Consider the following 19,826-nt stretch of genomic DNA (forward strand, 5'->3'; position numbering starts at 1 on the left):
GGAAATTCCAGTCCCAATCGCCACTATAATTTGAGGACTACCAATATTATTTCAGTGCTAAATAGTGCATATCGATTTTCATGTCATGTGTGCCTCTTATATTCCACACTAGTTGATTCATATGATGAATTTTCAGTGATGGAATGAAAACCTTTCCATGTTAGAGCTAATCCTTCCATAATGCAAATATTTCACTAAGTCAGTGCCAAAATGTCTGGTGACCTTCAGAAATCAATGTTGTCGCTGATGTAAAGATGGGAACAGTGTGGTATTTTATATCGGTGGTTACACTACAGTCCAACTGCTTCTGTTGTTGGGTTATAATTTTGTAAGAAGATTGTAGTGTTGGAATTTCCCATGTACCGTTGAGTTGGAAGAAAAGTAGGATATAAATATGACAAAAGCAGGATATACAGTAGTAACCAAAATAGTGGAAACCTTTTGGGAAAAGTGTATTTTTGAGGTTTGATGGCTAATAACATCACTTTTGGGGGGGAGTTTCAAGATAATCATATTCCACTGCTGGAATGGCCTGGGATAGCCCAGACCTTAACCCAATTGAAAATCTATGGAGCCAACTAAAGAAACTTGTTAGTCAGAAGCGACCCAGCAATAAAACCCAGTTAATAGAAGCAATCATTCAATCTTGGTTCCACATTATAACAGCTGCAGAAATAAAAGACTTGGTTCACTCCATGGGAAGACGTTGTAAGGCCGTAATTCATGCTAAAGGTTACCCAACTATTAACTGATTTTGTATATCTCGTTTTTTCTACATGTTTCACTTTTCTTCTTTATACTGTAACTGCTATTCTAATAGCAAATCCTTCATAAAGGTTATTGCATTATATTCTTGATTCAATTATCTTTCCATTGACATATAATTTTATGGTATTACTCAAAAAAAAAGTGGTGTTATTAGCTAGTTTTAGAAAATACACTTTTCCCAAAAGGTTTCCACAATTTTGGCCACTACTGTAAATCTGACAAATTAGATAATACAAATTCTGATTAATTGTCATATTCACAGCTCCCCTTCGAGTATAAAACAGCCTCTCCTTGAACTTTCCCAAAATGAACTTTGCATTTCAAATTCTGTTGACTCTAAACTGGCCAGTCATCTCATCTTTTTCGTTTGCTGATGATTGCAAAGATTTATTTCTTCTGACTTTTTTCTTTCTTTTTTTGTCAATAGCACCAGCGTTAGATGTTGACTGGCAGAGCAACAACACATTTGCCTCCTGTAGTACAGATATGTGTATTCATGTCTGTAAATTAGGTCAAGATAAACCCATCAAAACCTTCCAGGGCCACACAGTAAGTAATTTTTTCTTTAACTGTTATCCACATAGTTCTAGTTGCATGTGTGAAGCAAAGTAAAGAGACTCAAACCAGTCTATTTCAACCCACCGTACGCCCTCTAGATGTGTTGCATTACAATTCCCAAAAATTCCCTATTTGGAGGCCATCAATAACAACAAAGGTTGAAGCACAGTTTGTTGTTCTTTCTTCCCTGTTCCCTATTATTCTTAGGTAAAATTTGTCAAAAGTCATAGTTCCCAATAAAAAAAAAGTGCCAGTTTTCTATAGACATCGAACATGTTTCAAGAATGAATTCAGCTAGTCTCCAGGGAAAGCAAAGGTTATATACCATTCAATATCTTCAATTTGTATACCCTTTATGAAGTCGGTACGCTGTTGCTGTGGAAGTTGTAGTGTTATGGTGGTATTATTTGGAGGATGTTCTTGGTCGGGGGGAAGAGAAGGTCCCAAGTACTAAGCACCCTTCTGTCGAGCGCCGGTGAAATCAGGAGATCCAGGCAGTTCAAATGAGTATAAATGAATACATGTATTGCAAGCTCTTAAGCTCTCTACAAGAATCTGGCCAACTGATGATCAAGGGAAATGAGCGGGAGATAAGAGAGATATTCAAGATGGGATGGACCTTAGATCTCTTGCGGGCCCACAGGGACTTGTGACTTACGATGCGTTAGATCCCTTCCTTGGGCTCAGCCTGGTCATCTCCTACACCTTCCTACTATTTTTTTATTTTTTATTCATTTATTATGAAATGTATTTGCTGCCCATCTCATATCAAACAACACTGGACAGCTTGCAGCATAAAAGCATTAAAATCATCAGATATCAGATAACAAAGCAAATAAAACCATTCACGCAAGATGGCAAAGGAAGGACTGGGATTCCGGGGGAAGAGAGATGGGATCAGTTTTTAATTAACAAACCATTTCCAGTGCGAAGCTCCTCCATTGGATCCCCAGTCATCTGGCAGAACCAGATCTTAAGCTTCTTTTGAAAAGTCAGAAGGGTGGGAGGTCAATCTCACCTCAGATAAAATATTCCAAAAGCAGGACCCACAGCAGAGAAGGTCCTTCTTCTGGACTCTAAATTACTTTTTAATAAGTACATTTTTTGATACCAGCCCCTTAAAGATTTAACCTGCTGTAAAGTTCCAACATACAAACTCAGTCAATTCTCCTAAAGTATGTCTTCTGCCCTTGGATTACTTCTAGCCAGACATTTTCACTATATTTTCCCCTTGAGCTGGGAAACCATCCTCCCCCCTTCAATCTGATGTTTCTCTTATAAAGAAAATTGAGATGCCAATCTCTCTCTTGCTGCTTATTTTCAGAATGAAGTAAATGCAATCAAATGGGATCCCACTGGTAATCTTCTGGCTTCTTGTTCCGATGACATGACTCTAAAGGTAAAAGTGTATTGCCGCACTGGGTCATTTTGGATTCTTTTTGCGAAATCATTCGGAAAACAGCTGTCTCCCATCTATGCTTGTCATTTCAATCTTTATATCTGTATCTACTTGATTGCACTGTGGAAGTCCTAGCTGCCTGTATCTGGCTCAGCCCTACAGCTGCTATATGACTCCTGTTCCTAAACTTGCAAGAGTTGATAACGTGGAAAAGGACTTAATTGCTTTCTTGACCATAAGAGGGTGCACGCTTCTGAGTAAAAACTAGGAGGAGATGGAGGAGGAGGAGTGGTATTTGTGCAACACTATGAAAGAAGATGAACACTCAGCTTCTACTCTAGGCCTCAGAAAGTAGAGCAGTGATGGTGAACCTTTTGAGCTCAGCATGTCAAAAATTCAGAAAATGTCTAAACTGATTCTGCTGTTGGGTCACACAGCCAAATTTAAAAAAAAGAAAAGTTCTCTGTTTCTACCCCTGCCCCTAATTTAGGTCACGCTGATAAGTGGCAGTACAGGCTTGGACATTGATTTCAGCCCTAGTGCCACCTCTGCCACTCAGAAGGCCATTCCCCAAGGCATGCAAGTCCACCTCACTCATCTTCCATGACTTCCTAAGATTGCGTGAAAGCACATTCCCATTCTCAAACAAATTTTGGAAGCCCCTCTGTCCCCTAATGTCCAGGAGCCATGCAAGAACATAGCCCCGTGATGGCGAACGTATGGCACGCGTGCCACAGGTGGCACACAGAATCATCTCTGCAGGCACGCGAGCCGTTGCCTTAGGTCAGCTCCACCGCGCATGCACGACACCTCCCACCAGCCAGTTGATTTTTGGCTGGCCCCTCCCACACCACCCCTCCCCTCCCAGGAGTCTCCAAGCGGCCCGTTTTGGATGCCAAGTAAGTACAGGGCTCGCGTTGAGGTTCTGGGAGGAGGAAAAACAGGCCTACCGGAAGTCCAGAAACGGGCTGTTTCCGGCTTCCGGAGGCTTCAGGGAGACCTGCTAGGCCCAAAATGGGGCGCGGGGGGGGGGGGTGTCGCACGCATGCGTGGGGCAATGCAAACGGGGTTGCACATGTATGCGCAGGGGGGTGGGGCAGCAGGGGGGGTCACGCACACATGCACGGGGGGGCATTGCATTATGGGTGTGAGCACACGCCTGCTATCTCATGTGCACACACGCTTTCAGAACCGAAGGAAAAAAAGGTTAGCCATCACTGGCATTGCCCATTCTCACACAGCCTTTGCAGCTTTTGAAAATGGCATGAGAAGGAGGGTGTGTTTTCGAGAATAGATGTTGGGTGTTGGTGACAGCTGATTCCTCACCCAAAACATTGAGGCATGTCACCTGTGACATACTTGTCATAGGTTTTCCATCACTGAAATAAGAGTCCCCTGCCAATATGGAAGTCAGATCAGCTTGCGTGGAGTGGATATTTTATCAGTCTGCGTCCTTTCCGATACGGTAGAAATTGTATATTCTCTTATAAATAGTCACAAAAAAGGCCTTCATTCTATTTTTCTAAGATAAAGCTACCATAAATTGATATTTCGATAAAGTGAATGCAGATAAAAAGCTCGTGTTTTAAAAATATAACTTCATTCTTGAGTATTGCTATCTCATACCCGAGGTATAAAAACAGGTTTCTGTCTTTTAAAAAAACCAGTTTAAAATAGATCTTTTTTTCCTTGTTTTGCTTTAAAACCCTGCAAGATTTATGAGAATATCTTTTTACCTAAAATTAAATAAAGCTGATTGTTGCTTTCTTTATTCACTTTTTTTTAGATCTGGAGTATGAAGCAAGATAGCTGTGTTCATGATCTGCAGGCCCACAACAAAGAAATTTATACTATCAAATGGAGCCCAACAGGGCCAGGAACAAACAATCCAAACGCCAATCTAATGTTAGCAAGGTAAGGTTTCCCCGGTGTAGGAGAGGGGGACCTCTGTGGGGGCACCTACGATCTGGAACGAGCTCCCCCCGGAGATACGGAGGATTCCGGATCTGCGTACCTTCCGTCGCGCGTTTAAGACGTTCTTATTCCATCAAGCTGGCCTGACCTAAACTTTTCCTCTTTTAAATGGAATTTTAAATTTGGTTTTAATTTATTGGGGTTTTAAAATGGTTCAGCCAAATTTATTTAATTAGTTTTATCTCTATTTTAAATTTTGTATCTATATGTTTTATTTTATGGCTGTTCACCGCCCTGAGTCCTTCGGGAGTAGGGCGGTATACAAATTTAATAAAATGAAAAAAAAAATAAAATGAAATGAAAATGAAAAAAAATGAAGCCAATAATTTTGCTTAGTGACTTTTCTGAGCTAGTCTAGAAACTGTTCTATTGAGATTAAATATGGAGACCACACACTATTCTGCCTCTTGAGTATAGAAATGGTTCCACAACTGTGCTTCAGGATTTTTATAGGAAAATTTGGAAAATACTCAGAAATAATACCCTTCGGGTTGTGGGGTTCCTTTTTTCCTTTTCCTTTTTTTCCTTCAGAATTTTAACGTGTAATCCCATTAACTCAGATTACCTCTAAAGAACATCGTGGTTTTGCTACCATCATCAATCCCTTTCCTGATTCGGAAATTCTTTTATTTTATTTTTTTTTATATTTTAATTGCTTTTTAACAAGTAAGGTAGCATGAATAAATGGAACACTGAGGAAGATAACTGTTCCTTTTTAAACCTAAACGGGGAATCAAATTCACATTTATTAAATACATTGAAATCATGTGACTATATATATATATATATATATATATATATATATATATATATATATATATATATATATATAAAGAATTGTCCTAAAGAATTGTCTATCGCCTCATATATATATATATATGTCTTCTTAAGTTTTCGCGGGTGTGCATATGCAAAAAATTAAAATCTCTGGTGTTTTCCCACGTCATTATAAATAAGTTGGTTAAAATATTTAAAATATTCTTTAACTAGAATTTTAAATATTGCTGAGCACATTGTAAGCCGCCCTGAGTCTTCGGAGAAGGGCGGCATATAAATCAAATTAAAAAAAAAAAAAACCCAACTTATTTACAATGATGCGGGAAAACACCAGAGATATATATATATATAGTTTGCGTAGGAACGTGGTGGCTCAGTGGCTAAGGTGCTGAGCTTGCCGATCGAAAGGTCAGTAGTTCAGCGATTCGAATCCCTAGCGCTGCGTAACGGGGTGAGTTCCTGTTATTTGCCCCAGCTTCTGCCAATTTAGCAGTTCGAAATCACGTAACAAATGCAAGTAGAAAAATAGGGACCACTTTTGGTGGGAAGGTAACAGCGTTCCATGCGCCTTTGGCGTTGAGTCATATTGGCCACATGACCACGGAGACGTCTTCGGACAGCGCTGGCTCTTTGGCTTTGAAACGGAGATGAGCACCGCCCCCTAGAGTCAGGAACGACTAGCACATATGTGAAAGGGGAACCTTTACCTTTATCATATAGTTTGCAGCAGTCGTTAAGTGAAAGCCATGGACATTAAGCAAATAAATTCTCCCCAATGAGTATCTTTTTGCTGAAAACTTGTAGATTGTGACTACAGGATGGAGCTGTAAACATGAGTCAGTTGCCAAGTGCCCAAAATGTGATCACATGACTGCAGGGGAGGGGTTACGCCTGTAACTTCAAAAACGGGTCGTAAGTAGTTTGGGGGCATCCATCGTAACACTGAATTGTCATTAAATGACAAGTCGTAAACTCAGGTCTACCTGTAAATTGGTTAAAATATGCTTTTAAGTTACACCTAAAAAGGAATCATAGTACATTATATTTTACATGGATTGCCAGCCCCTACTTATCCTGCTAGTTAGCATATACTCATGAACCTGCTATATTGACAGATGTTGGCTTTCCTAAGGGTAGGACTTCCAAAGCGTCCATTAATATCTCCTAAATTCCCATCTCTCTCCAGAATATAAACTAGGCAGTAGCATGCTTTGAATAATTGTTCTAATACCCAATCATCATATAGCCAACCATAGCAATCTTATATATTACATAGCACCAGCATTCAGCATCATGTACTTGAATTATAACACAAAGTCCTTTTCCTCACATACTTCATTGCTGACTTGCTCAACAGCCAAGTAGCTCAATGTCCCCTAAATTGTGGCTGCTTGATATAAAATGACCGGATGTAATCGCTTTTCTCATTCAAGACGGGCAAAACTTCCATCCCATTCGGAAACAGTATTCCACATTTTTCCATGTTCTCAGAAGTTCTAAGAAATGGAGAGTAACAGCCAGTTTTGCATAGTCACCACCAAGAGAGAGAGAGAGAGAAGATGTCCAATTTGGAAGTCAAGAGCCTTTTTACGATTGTAGTGGGAGTCCGAAAGATGCTTTTTCAGGAGACAACTGGACTTCCTTGTTTTTTTCTTTGAAGACGAGTCGCTTCTCATCCCAGAAGCTTCTTCAGCTCTGACAGGATAGTGGGCAATGAAAGGATATCCACTATCCTGTCAGAGCTGAAGAAGCTTCTTGGATAAGAAGCGAAACATCTTCAAAGAAAAAAAAAACAAGAAAGTCCAGCTGCCTCCTGAAAAAGCACCTTTGGGACAACCATGACCTGGGCGACTGAGAATCTCTACAGACAATTGTAGTGAGAGGTACATTTTATGAATAAATGCATAAATTACAGTTAAAATTAATAATTATTGTTCTCCTCTTGCCTCTGGTAGTGCATCCTTTGATTCTACAGTCAGGTTATGGGACGTAGACCGAGGGATTTGCATCCACACCTTGACGAAACATCAAGAACCTGTGTACAGTGTAGCTTTCAGTCCTGATGGTAGATATCTGGCCAGTGGTTCTTTCGACAAATGTGTACACATCTGGAATACACAGGTATGTCTCCTGGAGCACTAGTAACTTTATCAACTTATTTTTTATTACCTATTAAAGGTTTCTCATGGCCTTAATCAGATCACACTAAAAGGACAGCTTCAGTGGGAAAGACAAAAGGATGACATTATTATTCCTTACCATTAAAGAAAAGCGATTTGCAGTGCAGATCATTTTACAGATTAGGCAGTAAAGGCAGTCCCTGTCTTTTTCTCATATTCTGAACATTTAAAGTTGACTACTGTAATTTTCACCTCTTCTCACCGCCCACCAGAAAAACCAAAGCCATCTGTAAATAATGTGAGAAATATTTTGTACTTTATCTCCCATTTATTCAGTTCTAGCAAAAGTTTTTCAGAGCTGGCTTTTAGTACTTGCTATACTTATCACTGGTTCTTACAGAAGGTGTGCCTTTTTTCTGGGCAACCAGGAAAGGAGTCCTGGTAGCCCAATGGTTAGAGTGCAGTTTTGGGGGCAAATTCTGCCCATAACCTGGAGTTCTATCCTGACCAGGCTCAGGGTTGACTTTAACAACTTCCGAGGTCAGTAAAATGAGGTCCCAGATTGTTCGAAGCAATCTGCTGAGGTTGTAAACTGCCCAGAGAATGTTGTAAAGCAGTATGGAATCTATATATATATAAGCCAATTACCACTCACTCATTACGAAATCTCCAGAACGGTAAAGCCTACAAACTTGAAATTTGGCAGTATGTTCCTCTTGGCTTCTAGGTGCTCGCTAAGAAAGGATTTTTTGAAATGACCATCAGATCATTAGTGTTTCATATACAGTATTATATTCACACGCTCTGATGCTAAGGAGTTAGATGTTCTACTCCCCCGCCCCACCTGAAAAGACCTCTGTTCCAACTGCCAGTTGCTCTATATTAAAATGCTTTGATGCTACCCCTTCGCTAAACCGGGCGTGGGCGTGGCCAGCACGTGACTCATCCGGCCTGGGGGCAGGGACATTCTACTCCCCCTCCCCCTCTGTTCCAACTGCCAGTTGCCTTATATTAACATGCTCTGATGCTACGGAGTTACACATTCTACATTAAGTTTCAGGCTTTAAGTGTCAATTTATCATGCCCGATCACATAGTTTCGTAGCAAAGCATGGGTGTCCAGCTAGTGATATATAAGTTTAAGTGCTGTTGCTATTCCTAATTGTATTGACAAATTGTATTGACAAATACAATAAGCACTTTTCTTGCTTTGGAACAAAATTTGAGAACATCTCACAGGTTTATCCAGCATTGTATTTTCCTAATGCCTGCTGCAAAAAGAACAGCTGGGCTATTAATTATTTGCATATTGCTTTGACTACATAGAAACATAGAACACTGACAACAGAAGAAAACTTGTGATCCATCGAGACTTCCCTTTGAGGGTTTTTTTTTTATTTTAGTTTTATTTTTTTAATTTTTTGTTGGGTGATGGAAATATGTTTATCCTAAGGACGTTAAAACTCAAGTTAACTGATGATTGGCCCACTATCTCCGCAGTTGGTTCCAAATAGTTGGTTCCACTACTCTTTCTGTGAATTAATACTTTCTAACATTATTTTTGAACTTCCCTCTTGTGGTTATGCCCCCCGTGTTCTTGATTTTTGCTTAATATTGAAAATACTTCTGGAAGTATTATTTACACCGTTAATACATTTAAAGGTTTCAATCATATGGCCCCTTTCCCTTCTGTCCTCTGGGCTGTACATATTCAGTTCCTCCAATCTCTCCCGATACATATGTTCATTCGTGCCAGGAAATGCGTACCTGCCAGGAAAGATAATCAGTTGAGGCTTATAATACTTTTATTACTTTAATGTCATTGTGTTCTATCACAACCTCTTGGCTATATTGTTTTTCTAGACGGGTGCTCTGGTGCATAGTTATCGGGGGACAGGAGGCATTTTTGAGGTTTGCTGGAATGCAGCAGGAGACAAAGTTGGAGCGAGTGCTTCAGATGGTTCAGTAAGTAAAGCAAAATGAGATCTTACACTCGGTTCCTTTTATCAGACGCCAGCATCCAAATAGGCTGGGTATGCTTAGGTCCTGCTTTATTTCTTTAAAGTGTAGGATGTGCTTGGGGTTTGTAGAATTTTTCTCCTACAATTTATTTAGTATATATTTAAAATAAAAATAAAATATTAATCAATCAAGCCAATAATCCTAAGCGAGGCAAACCCAAGAGTTTTGAAGAGGTGAGAAACGTTGAAGGAAACGTCTTCGCGAAATCCCTCACTCAAGAAAAATCTCCTGTCATATACCTTCAGGATGTTTCTACAAAAGAACCAATACAGGTAATCCTTGACTTAACAACAGTTCATTCAGTGACCTTTCAAAGTTACAACGGCACTGAAAAAAGTGACTTATGACCATTTTTCACACATACGACCTTTGTAGAGGCCCCATGATCATGTGATCAAAATTCAGATGCTTGGCAACTGGTTCATACTTATGACCGTTGCTGTTATCCCAAGTTCATGTGATCAGTTTCTGCAACTTTCTGACATGCAAAATCAATGGGTTGCTAAGTTATCAGCTGCAGTGATTCACTTAACAACCTGGCAAGAAAGGTCGTAAAATGGGGCAAAAATACTTAACAAAATGTCTTGCTCAGCAACATAAATTTTGGGATCAATTGTGGTCGTAAGTCAAGGACTACCTGCAATAGGATTTACAAATTCCCTTCATTGAATACATCCCAAAGAACCAAAATTCCTCTTTAAAAAATCAGTATCAAAATATCATTAAAAGACATGAAAAAGATTTTGTCTTGTGCTGTAAAGGCAATAAATACGGCAGTACCAGGGTTGAAATGCTACCGGTTTGGACCGGTTCACCCAAACCGGTAGTAAAAAATGCAACCAGTTTGGGCGAACCGGTATTTCTGACGATCAGCTGTGCCGCGCAATTTATATTCGCTAGAAAGCAGGAAATCCTGCTTTCTAGCAAATCTAAATTGCGCGGCACAGCTGTCCCTCCCCCCCCCAGCGCTGTTCTACTTATCTTTGCAGACTAAGAAGAGGCTTCTCAATCCTCCTTTTTCAGCGCACCGTGTAGCGAAGCAAACCAATAGCAGACTTCAGAGCATTTCACCCCTGGGCAATACGCATAATTCAGTCGTGAGGATATTACAAAGATATTACAGATCTGCCACTGAAAAGACGCACTCTTGAGTGTTGGAACTATCTCCACCAACACTGATAGGGCAAGACACCATTAGAATATAAACTGAGAGCAAATCCCACTCCCTATTAGCACTGATGAGGTTACCTAGTTTGGGTAATGAAATGTCTGCAAGGAAACAACCAAGGTCCAGAGAGCATCAAGGATCACTCCAGGGGTGAAATGCTGCCAGTTCGGGCCAGTTCGGCCGAACCGGTAGTAAAAAAAAACGCTACCGTTTCGCCGGAACCGGTAGTAAAAAAAATGCTTTAAAAAGTTTTTTAAAAGTTCTGCAATTTATATTCGCTAGAATGCAGGAAATCTTGCTTTCTAGCCAATCTAAATCACTCTCGCTGTTCCACTTACCTTTGCAGACTCAGAAAAGACTTCTTAGTGCCTGCGGTGCGCATGCCCGTGAAGTGAACCGGTGGCAGACTTCAGAGCATGTCGTCCCTGCACCACTCATATTTGTAATGAGTGTAATAAGAATAGTGCACATTTTCTGTATTGTAGGATGCCCGTTCCTTTGTGTTGGTGTCCATATGAAATACATAAATAAATTTTCTGAAACCCCTTTCCCCTCCCCTCCCCTTCCCTTTCCCCCCCCTTCCTCCCTCTTTGCAGGTTTGCGTACTAGATCTACGGAAATAGCGCTACTAGTTGGAAGCCATGGACCGACTATGAATGTGTACATAGCCAAAATGACTGTCCCCACGACCCATGTACTGCTATTGTCCCAACTGAACCATGGCCAGTCCACTACAGCCAAACCTGAAATAATTAAATACATGTACTGTACATTTTCTTTTTTTTTAAAAAAAGCAAACGATTATACCCTGAAGAAGATGACAGAGTGACGTCACAGCTTGTGAAGCCTGTTCACCAAGTGCTGGAATTTTCTGCAGCCCCCCTGCCCCTCCCCCCCAAAAAAATTTGGAAGTGGGAGGAAATTAAAAAAAAAAAAACCAGGACAAGAGAGAAAGAGAACTGAATTATGCAAGCAGCCCTTTGAGAGTATCAGATTGAGGAAAGCTTATGTATGGCTTATTCTTTTTCCTATCTTCTTTCTCCTCTTTTCTTTATTTTTGCCCTTTTTGAAACTTTTGTTTTCCCTTCTTTCTGATCCCTCCCCACCACCCCAATAGGTAATAAGCAGGGGTTTTTTTTTCATGTATAGGGAAAACAAACAGTTGATTGGTTCATTGCTTCTTCCCATTGTGCTCTTAAGTTTTATTGATGCTTGTAGCCAGGATGTGAAATTCTTTTCTAGGTTGTGGTGGATCTTTTCACTAAGAATTGGAGGGAGGAAAATCCTTTTCAGCAGTTCTTTCCATTCTTCCTTAACTTTATAGACATTTGGTAAGTGTTACATAGATCTTCTTCCAGTTTAGATGAGGGGGAAGAGAACAAAACCCATCCTGACAAATGAGGATCAACATTCCTTTATCTTTTTGTCAGATCCAATAGTTTAGAGGCTACTCAGATGCTGCACTTATTCATTTTATTGGTGACGACAGTTCCAAAAAAAGCAACAATCCCCCATCATGAGACATTTCTGCCAAATCTAAAGAGTGTACAAAATGGCAAGAAGACACACATAAAACGAAGACTGAGAGGCTTGAAATAGGATGCCCACAGTAGGGAATCGTATCATTGGCTTGGAGAGCTTGATGGTATGGGTGGTGAGCCTTTTGTGTGTTCAGATCTTGGGGAAGGAGGCGATAGGCCTTGATGGGAGGTAGGCTCAGGTAATCCCAACCCACCTGTGGTCCGTACATTCCAAGTTTAAGCAAAACAGAAGAATTGGAGCCTCTTTTTCTTCAAACCCATGATCATAAGTCCATTTGAGTCGCACTGTGAAAATTGAACCAATGGAGAGAGAGAGAGAAAGGATTTGTCTCATTCTCAGTTTGGGCAAATGTTTCTGCTACAACCTCTATACAAATTTTCCCTTGTTTTATTCAGTATAATCAAATTCCCAGTTTGAAAGTATTTCAGCCTTTGGGGACAGCGCTTATTTCTTATTTCTTATTTCTTTTTTCCTCTTCGTACAAAAACACATTTGAAGCCTCTTTACTAAAGATTTTTCTGAAGTAAGGCAAGTTGTTTACTCTCTTCAAGATAACTTTCACTGGAAATTCTCCACAAAAGACATAGAAGAGGAAGAACTGAGCAATATTTTCAGGAGGGGATTAAGTTCCACTGGGCTGGTGGAAGTTCCCAGTGAATGGCTCCTCATATTTTTTTTGAAGTCAAAGGAAAGGAGAAACATCCCCTGGCAAAAACTCTTCGCTTCATGCTTCTTTTAACTATCCAATGATTGAGCTTCCATACTAGAAAATAGTATTGCACTAATTTTTCCCTGTTGCTCCCCCATTATTATTATTATTATTATTATTTCTATGTGCTTGTCTCCTTTCTCTTCATCACACCACCCTTCAAACTTAGATTTAAGTATAAGCTGCTAAATGTTTTTCGGGAGAAAATACGATCACTACTTTGGAATGTCTGTGTTTCTTATATCAAATCTTGCTTTTCCTTCACTTTAACTCTCTGCTTGTGTCTGATCACAAACGATAGCAACAGTGGGACTTGTGTGTGTGTGAGAAAGTTCAGTGTAAAGGCTGACCTGTTCCATTCTCGTTTGATGCTCCGTGTCTTATGCAGCTTCCAACTTCTTAAACAAAGAGGAGGTGTTCAGGGTTCGTTAAGGTTTCACCTGCTTTCTACCTAAAGGAATGCTTTGTACTCATTTGCTTTGCCGAAGCATTTTGGATCTCCTTTTCAGTCACAGCAACATAGTGCAGAAATACTAAACTTCTAATCTTTTCCATTTTTGCTACTTCTTTCAGTAGGCAGCTCAGCATATAAACCCAAAGCTTGGACCTCTTCCTTTGAAGATATAAACTGATTCCCTCTTTTATTTGTAAATTACTGAATTCTCCTTTTCCCTCCTTACAATGAGGGTTATTATGTTTTGTTTTTTTTTGTTTTGTGTGTGTCTCCTTTCTTTTTAACATCAGGCAAGGAAATACACACCAAAGCTTCATTGACCCAGTTTAAGATCCAGCTTAAGATCGAAGTTCTAAGAGAGAAAACGCTGCTTCTGCAGTAACTCCATTTTCTTTGTAAGACTTGGCTCAATCTTCTATATTCCATTGAGGCTTTTGCTAAATTGGAGGACTGCATCCTGCCCCCCTCCCCCGTCTTTATGAAGTACATTCTTTCAGCATTGACTTCTGCCACCTCTGTGTACAAGCCCAGAAAGCAGATCTTGAAGTAAGTCAAGTTTATCTACTTGGTAAGACAACCACAACCATTTTTAGCTGATTTATAATACACCATCATGGTTATTCTTAATGGGGGATTTATAAAGTTACACACAGATTGCAAGTGAAGACAAGGAAGATTTACACCCATAAGGACAGTCGTTCCATCCAATGATACCTCTGTATTAATTGTCTATAAGGTTTGGGAATAGGCTTAGGAGGTTAAGAATAATTTTCCCTGTAAATTATAGTATGTAAGAAACTTAACCTGTTGAGTATCTGGCACTTGAAAACCTTGCTTTTTACCGCTGGAGGTCCAGGACTGTGGCTGACCTCTGTCATTATTAAAATAATTTTTTAAAAGTTTAAAATATGTAAAAAAAAAAATCTGTGCAATAATTTTAAACTGTGCTCCCAGGAATAGACACAAATGTGTTTTGGGGGGATTTTTATTTTGAGTATATTTAAACAGCATTTTCTTTTCCTTTAGCAAACACAAATGTCAATTGCACTGAACTTAAATCTTTTAAAAAAAAAAGTCAGAGGTGATTCTTGATAGTACTTTTGTATTTTGATATGGACAGTCTGTTCGTTTTTCATACAAGCTCTTGAACTGATGTTTCAGCTTCCTTCAAAAAAAAAAGTGTATAAAAACGAGATGGTGTTTGAAGTCTTTTGACACAGCTGCAAGATTCCACAGCAACGTTCATATTTCTGGTTTTGCAACTGTTTAGCTCTTGTTCTTTTGGTTGGTTGGTTTGTTTTGATTCTAGCCATTTAAGTATGATATAGCATGTAGACTTTATTGAAGCTTCATTATCACAGCTGTGTTATCAACCAAATCCTGGGCTGATTCCCCTCCTCCTTTCCTACATAATTTTGCTTTTAACACAAAATTCAAGGAAGACTGTTATTTTTTTTTGTGGGCCAGATGTTCAGTCTTGCTCTTGAGTTCCACAAGCCACATTCCAAATTCCCAAGTCCCACACCTGGCAAAAAGTAACTTCATTCCCATGGCCTGCAGACCCCTCCCAGGCTTTCTGTGTTTCATGCCATAATAAACCATTGCTGTTAAAAAGAGTATTCTATAGGAAATAGGATAGTAGGTATTTTGGAGATTATTTTTTTTTTCTTTCATCAGATCTGTCCATCTTTCTTCTCTCCCTCCGCACTGCAGCTTCCCTGTCCTTTATCATCCCATAGCATGGGTCATTTGGGGGAGGGGAGGTTAAAGTGAGGAGAGGAGTTAGCAGCACAGCTTTAAAAAACAACAACAACATGTATTGTGGTAGGGAAAAGGGCCAGCTGTATTGTGGCTGTTTATGTGATAGGCATTGAACTGAAAGCCTGGAGCTCTCCCAACTGATGACTGCTATCTTTTCATCAATGTGCCACAGTGCTGCCCCAATAGTGAATCAACTTCCTTCTCCTTTTCAGTAAGTCAAAACTTTGAGAATGTGGTATGAAAGGTGAGCACAATAAAAAGAGCAATTCAAACACCCCAAGGCAGAATAAACAGAATGGAAAATCCCCCCAAAACTGCCATTCCTCATTCCAGGATACAACTACGTGTAAGGCCTCTCCACCTTGTATTTTATTTTCAACATTAGCAGGGATATGGCGGGCACTGTTGAGATACATATCACAGTGTTCCTTGGCTATTCTTTAATTTGTCATTCACTTTACCACCATTGTTTTTGACTTGTGTGCCCGTGCAGGTTCTAAAAGCAGAAGTCTTGATTGAACTGGGAACTAGTGAAGACGAAGTGGTCCAATCCCTCTTCATGCAACATAGTTTCCCCTATTAAGAGTTCTTCCAGTCAAAAGACTTGAGCGACACAGCTTTAATAATATCACTTTCCCATGCTTTGATTCCATCCTGACACTAGTTAAATGTCTAGGTCTGGCTTCCCCAATCTGATGCCCTTAAAATCATTGATTAACATCTCCTTGAATTCCCAATCCACAATGACTAGAAATTGAATTTTGCCAAGACTAAGAAAGCTGATTTATGCATGGGCGTGCCATGGAGAAAAATCTGAAACACAGATTGAAATGGGCTTTATGGCTGTTTTACCAGCCTGCATAAAATGAACATTCATTCTTGAAATGACACAGCCAGAAAATGTTTTGAAGGTAATATTTACCAGTTACTACAGTAGTTGAAGTTAGTTGGATTGTTTTAAAGTTGCTTGGCATTTAACTTTTGGATAACTTATTTTGGATAAGTTAATCGTGGGGGGAAAATTGGGAACAGCTGTTAACAATTTAGAACAAACTGCTAAGATGTTTTGGGCAGCAAAAGGGTGATGTGTTAAAATTGAATGAAAATCCACTTCCCCTATGGTCAAATAAGATAGTGACCATTAGGATGTGGTTATGACAAAATGTCTGGTTATTTTCCTAGGTTATTGGGTTAAAACTAGGGCATCCTTCCCAACCTAGTTACCAGATTATCAAATTGTGGGAATAACTTGATACAATTTGCAGTCATCTAGTAAAAAGTGGACAGTTGTAGTTCTAATAAACGTTGCATCCACCAGCTGAAGGAAGGCTAATTTAGGGTTCTTAATGTTACCTTTGAAAGCATTACTTTGTTGATTGGTTGTTAAAGTATTTTAAATTTACAAAGAGCCTGTAGCTCTGAGCCTCTTTCTGGAAACTTAGTACCAAATCAGTCTGTGGTTTGGGAAGTAGGGTGAAAGTAAAATACCTTGCATCCAGATAAAACAAATTGAAGACTGTGTTGATTTTGATAGTAAGCTAAATAAGATTGAAAAAGACCAAAAGTTTATACCAATTTGAATTTTATTTACTGATATATATATATATATATTTTATGCAGCGTTAATATGTTAAAAAAAAATCAGCAACTCTGTATTTCCTAAGTTCAGGAGTAAAAAAATATGGAAACTACTTTCCATATTTTTATGCTGCATCGATTGGTTTTCAGAAAGCAGCAAAACTGCAACATTGCAAAATGGTCATTGGTCAGGTATGGTTTTTAAAGGGGGAAAAAAAGAGAGATAAGCTTAAAGCTACAGGCTTTCCGTGAAATATATGTAATTTCAAAGGAGGGGAAAGTGCATTTGGATATTTAGACGCCCTTTTCCAAATTTAGCTGCAAGAGAAGCTCTCAAATTTGTTGCATAAGAAGCAGTGACTAAGCAAAGGCACCTGGAATACCCAGTGAAAATGGGGAGTGGATTTGAAAAGTAGAAAATGATTAGCAAAAGGAAAGGATTCTGAATTTTCCCAAAAGGAGGGCAGCATTGTGGCACATGAGCAGTGGCCGAATCTTCATAGTTTTATGTCTAAAAGGATTGATGTGCAAACATGCTGAAGGACCAGCGCGCACCGTAAAGAGCCCACGTCACCGTGTTGATTTTATTCTGTATTGCCTTTTGACTCTTTGACCACCTCGCGTCAGCCGACCGAACTGCTGTCCTGCTTCTCTCAAATAGCCTCCTTCCAAGCATTTGTTCCGTTGGCTTTCTGTATGTCAAGATTTACGTCCAGAAGTTGAACAGAGGGAGCAGGAAGACACCTAAAGAAAACTCTAGATTCGGACAGCAGCAAAGGGTTTTTTTGTTTTTTTGTTTGTTTTTTTGAGATGAACTGCTTTGAACCTACTCTTCAGAGGAAAACCTACAGCTTTTCCGGTATTTCCCCAGATAACAGACAGATGCCTCATTGTCAAACTCATAAATAAATCACAGCCACAGATGTCAATGCTGTAAGACTTGTCCAGCAACCATTACAACAAAGCCTCTGTTAGGTCTCCGTATGTTGAGGTCTATCAAACAAAAGCATGATTTGTAATCATCTCCTGGGCTGCTGCTTTCTTCTTCTTCTTTTTTTTTTTTCCTCTTTTTTTTTCTCCACCTCCCTTCTTCCCATTTGTGGATAAATTCAGGAAAAACCTTCTGTTTTGTTAACTGCTTCTCCAAGTATGCTTTGCAATCTTGTCTCTCGACAGGCTGCGGTGAACAGGTCAGTGATCTAGAACACAAAAGTGGTCTCAGTTTTTGGGTGTTTTTTTTTTCCCCTTTCTTCCTGCCGACGCTTTCTCCTTCTCTCCTGACTTTGACGTAGTTGTAAAAAAAAAAAAAAAAAGGTTGAATCTGGAGTTACAAATCATTGGGGGGGGAGGTCTACTTTGTGATCCTATCTCTATAGCACTGGATAAAAAAAAATGTCTACGCCATTTTTTCAAAGATATATATATATATATCCAGTTAAATTACAAACTTATACCAGTGTAAAACCAGCCCATGTGAGAGGTTTTTTTTTCCTTTGCTTTTCTACTTGTTCAGAAAGACTTTATCATTCAGTTTTCATGATTTATTGTCTAAAGAAGACTGATATAGATGTTCTATGCTGTCCTGGACCCATGTTAATTACACCTTTTATGATGTACTTTGGTTCCACATCACAATGATTTTCTTTCCCCTCCCAACCACCCCTAAAATTCTCTTTCTTAATCCTTTTTCCAGGCACATTTTTTTTCTGTTGCAGGTTTCCCTTCACATTGTATTGCTCTGACAAGTGTAATTTGAATCAGATCCGAAAGAGGTCCAGAATAAAATATATTTTGATACGATGCCAGTTGAATGGTCTTCTTTTTTTTTTTTTTAAGTTCAAGGAATTCATGAATTCATTCCTATGGGATGGGCAACTATAGACATCTTCCTTCTGGGCCATGTGATCCAGAGCAAACAACACAGAGGCTGCTCAGTGCTTCCCAAGACAGGGGCGCAGACATATGTGACACAAGCATACGGTATTCTTCTGTCCCCCGTCCTCACACAGACAAATGCAATATCAAACACGCCTGCCAATAATTTATTGTATAAACAGACCAGAATTCTTGGCAGATGAGAGTTCTGGCAGCTAACTGTAAAAGTCCAATTAGTACTCCCAAAAAGCAGGAGAGGCCTTATCTCAGTCCATTTCCAGAGCGACAAATTATCCATAAGAGTTTAGTCCAAAATATATCTGAGCCGAAGTGCAGGATTCATGATGTGACTCTTTAGAGTTTAAACTTTGTTCTGTCACAAAGCCTGCCGAGCAATCACGCCCCCTTTTATCCCTTGTGGGGCGTGGTTCAGTGACTCAACTCAATCCCTGGACCTCCCACGCCTCTTCCTTTGCTGCGCACACTTCTCCCTCTGACGCTGCCTGGGATCAGGCCAGGATTCATCATTATCACTCTCTATCAATGGGTGCTCCGAAATGCCTTCCTTCTGGCCCATCCCAGGCTGTTCCTCCTGGCCTTCAGATGGAACCTGAGGCATTGCCAGAGAGGAGAGTCCTGGAGAGGGAGGCCTTGTCAGTTCCTCCCCCTCACCTTCTGAATCCTCTTCCTCCATGAGGACAGGCTCAGGAGTCGGAGTCACAACAGGTATAGGGCAGTGATGGCTAACCTTTTTTTTCCTCAGGTGCCAAAAGCGCAGGAGGGCAAAAACATTCTCCCCCAGTCCTCTGGAGGCTGGAAACAGCCCGTTTCCGGACTTCCGGTAGGCCCATTTTTCACCCAGAGCTTCCATGCCAGCCCTGTACTTATCTGGCATCCAAAATGGGCCGCGTGGAGACTCCTGGGAGGGACGGGGCGCCATGGGCATGCACATCTGCATGCACGGCAAAGTTCCAAAAATCAGTTGGCTGGCGGGAAGTGCACACGCATGTGTGGTAGAGCTCATCTAGGGCGATGGCTCGCCTGCAGAAATGGCTTTGCGTGCCACTTGTGGCACACGTGCCACAGGTTCACCATCACGGGTATAGGGGAACCCGTAAGGAA

General features: G+C 40.1%; 1 protein-coding gene across 5 annotated transcripts in view; it reads left to right on the top strand.

Moving 5' to 3' along the window:
• The window catches only part of TBL1XR1 (TBL1X/Y related 1), a 243,633-nt gene extending 225,004 nt beyond the window's left edge, over nucleotides 1-18,629 (top strand). For 4 of the 5 annotated variants that reach the window (XM_070946263.1, XM_070946265.1, XM_070946264.1 and 1 more), the window contains 6 exons: nucleotides 1,196-1,317; nucleotides 2,651-2,725; nucleotides 4,512-4,639; nucleotides 7,432-7,597; nucleotides 9,459-9,560; nucleotides 11,382-18,629. In XM_070946263.1, coding sequence (XP_070802364.1) covers nucleotides 1,196-1,317; nucleotides 2,651-2,725; nucleotides 4,512-4,639; nucleotides 7,432-7,597; nucleotides 9,459-9,560; nucleotides 11,382-11,408 — 620 coding nt within the window. In that variant the 3' untranslated portion in view covers nucleotides 11,409-18,629. The remainder of the gene's footprint in view (nucleotides 1-1,195; nucleotides 1,318-2,650; nucleotides 2,726-4,511; nucleotides 4,640-7,431; nucleotides 7,598-9,458; nucleotides 9,561-11,381) is intronic. The other variant, XR_011600525.1, reaches the window with a different exon arrangement.
• Nucleotides 18,630-19,826: the final 1,197 nt, after the last annotated feature.

Source organism: Pituophis catenifer, unplaced genomic scaffold (genome assembly GCF_029215685.1).
Source record: "Pituophis catenifer annectens isolate HBS135680 unplaced genomic scaffold, rPitCat1.0.hap2 SCAF_6, whole genome shotgun sequence".
NCBI classification, from domain to species: Eukaryota; Metazoa; Chordata; class Lepidosauria; order Squamata; family Colubridae; genus Pituophis; species Pituophis catenifer.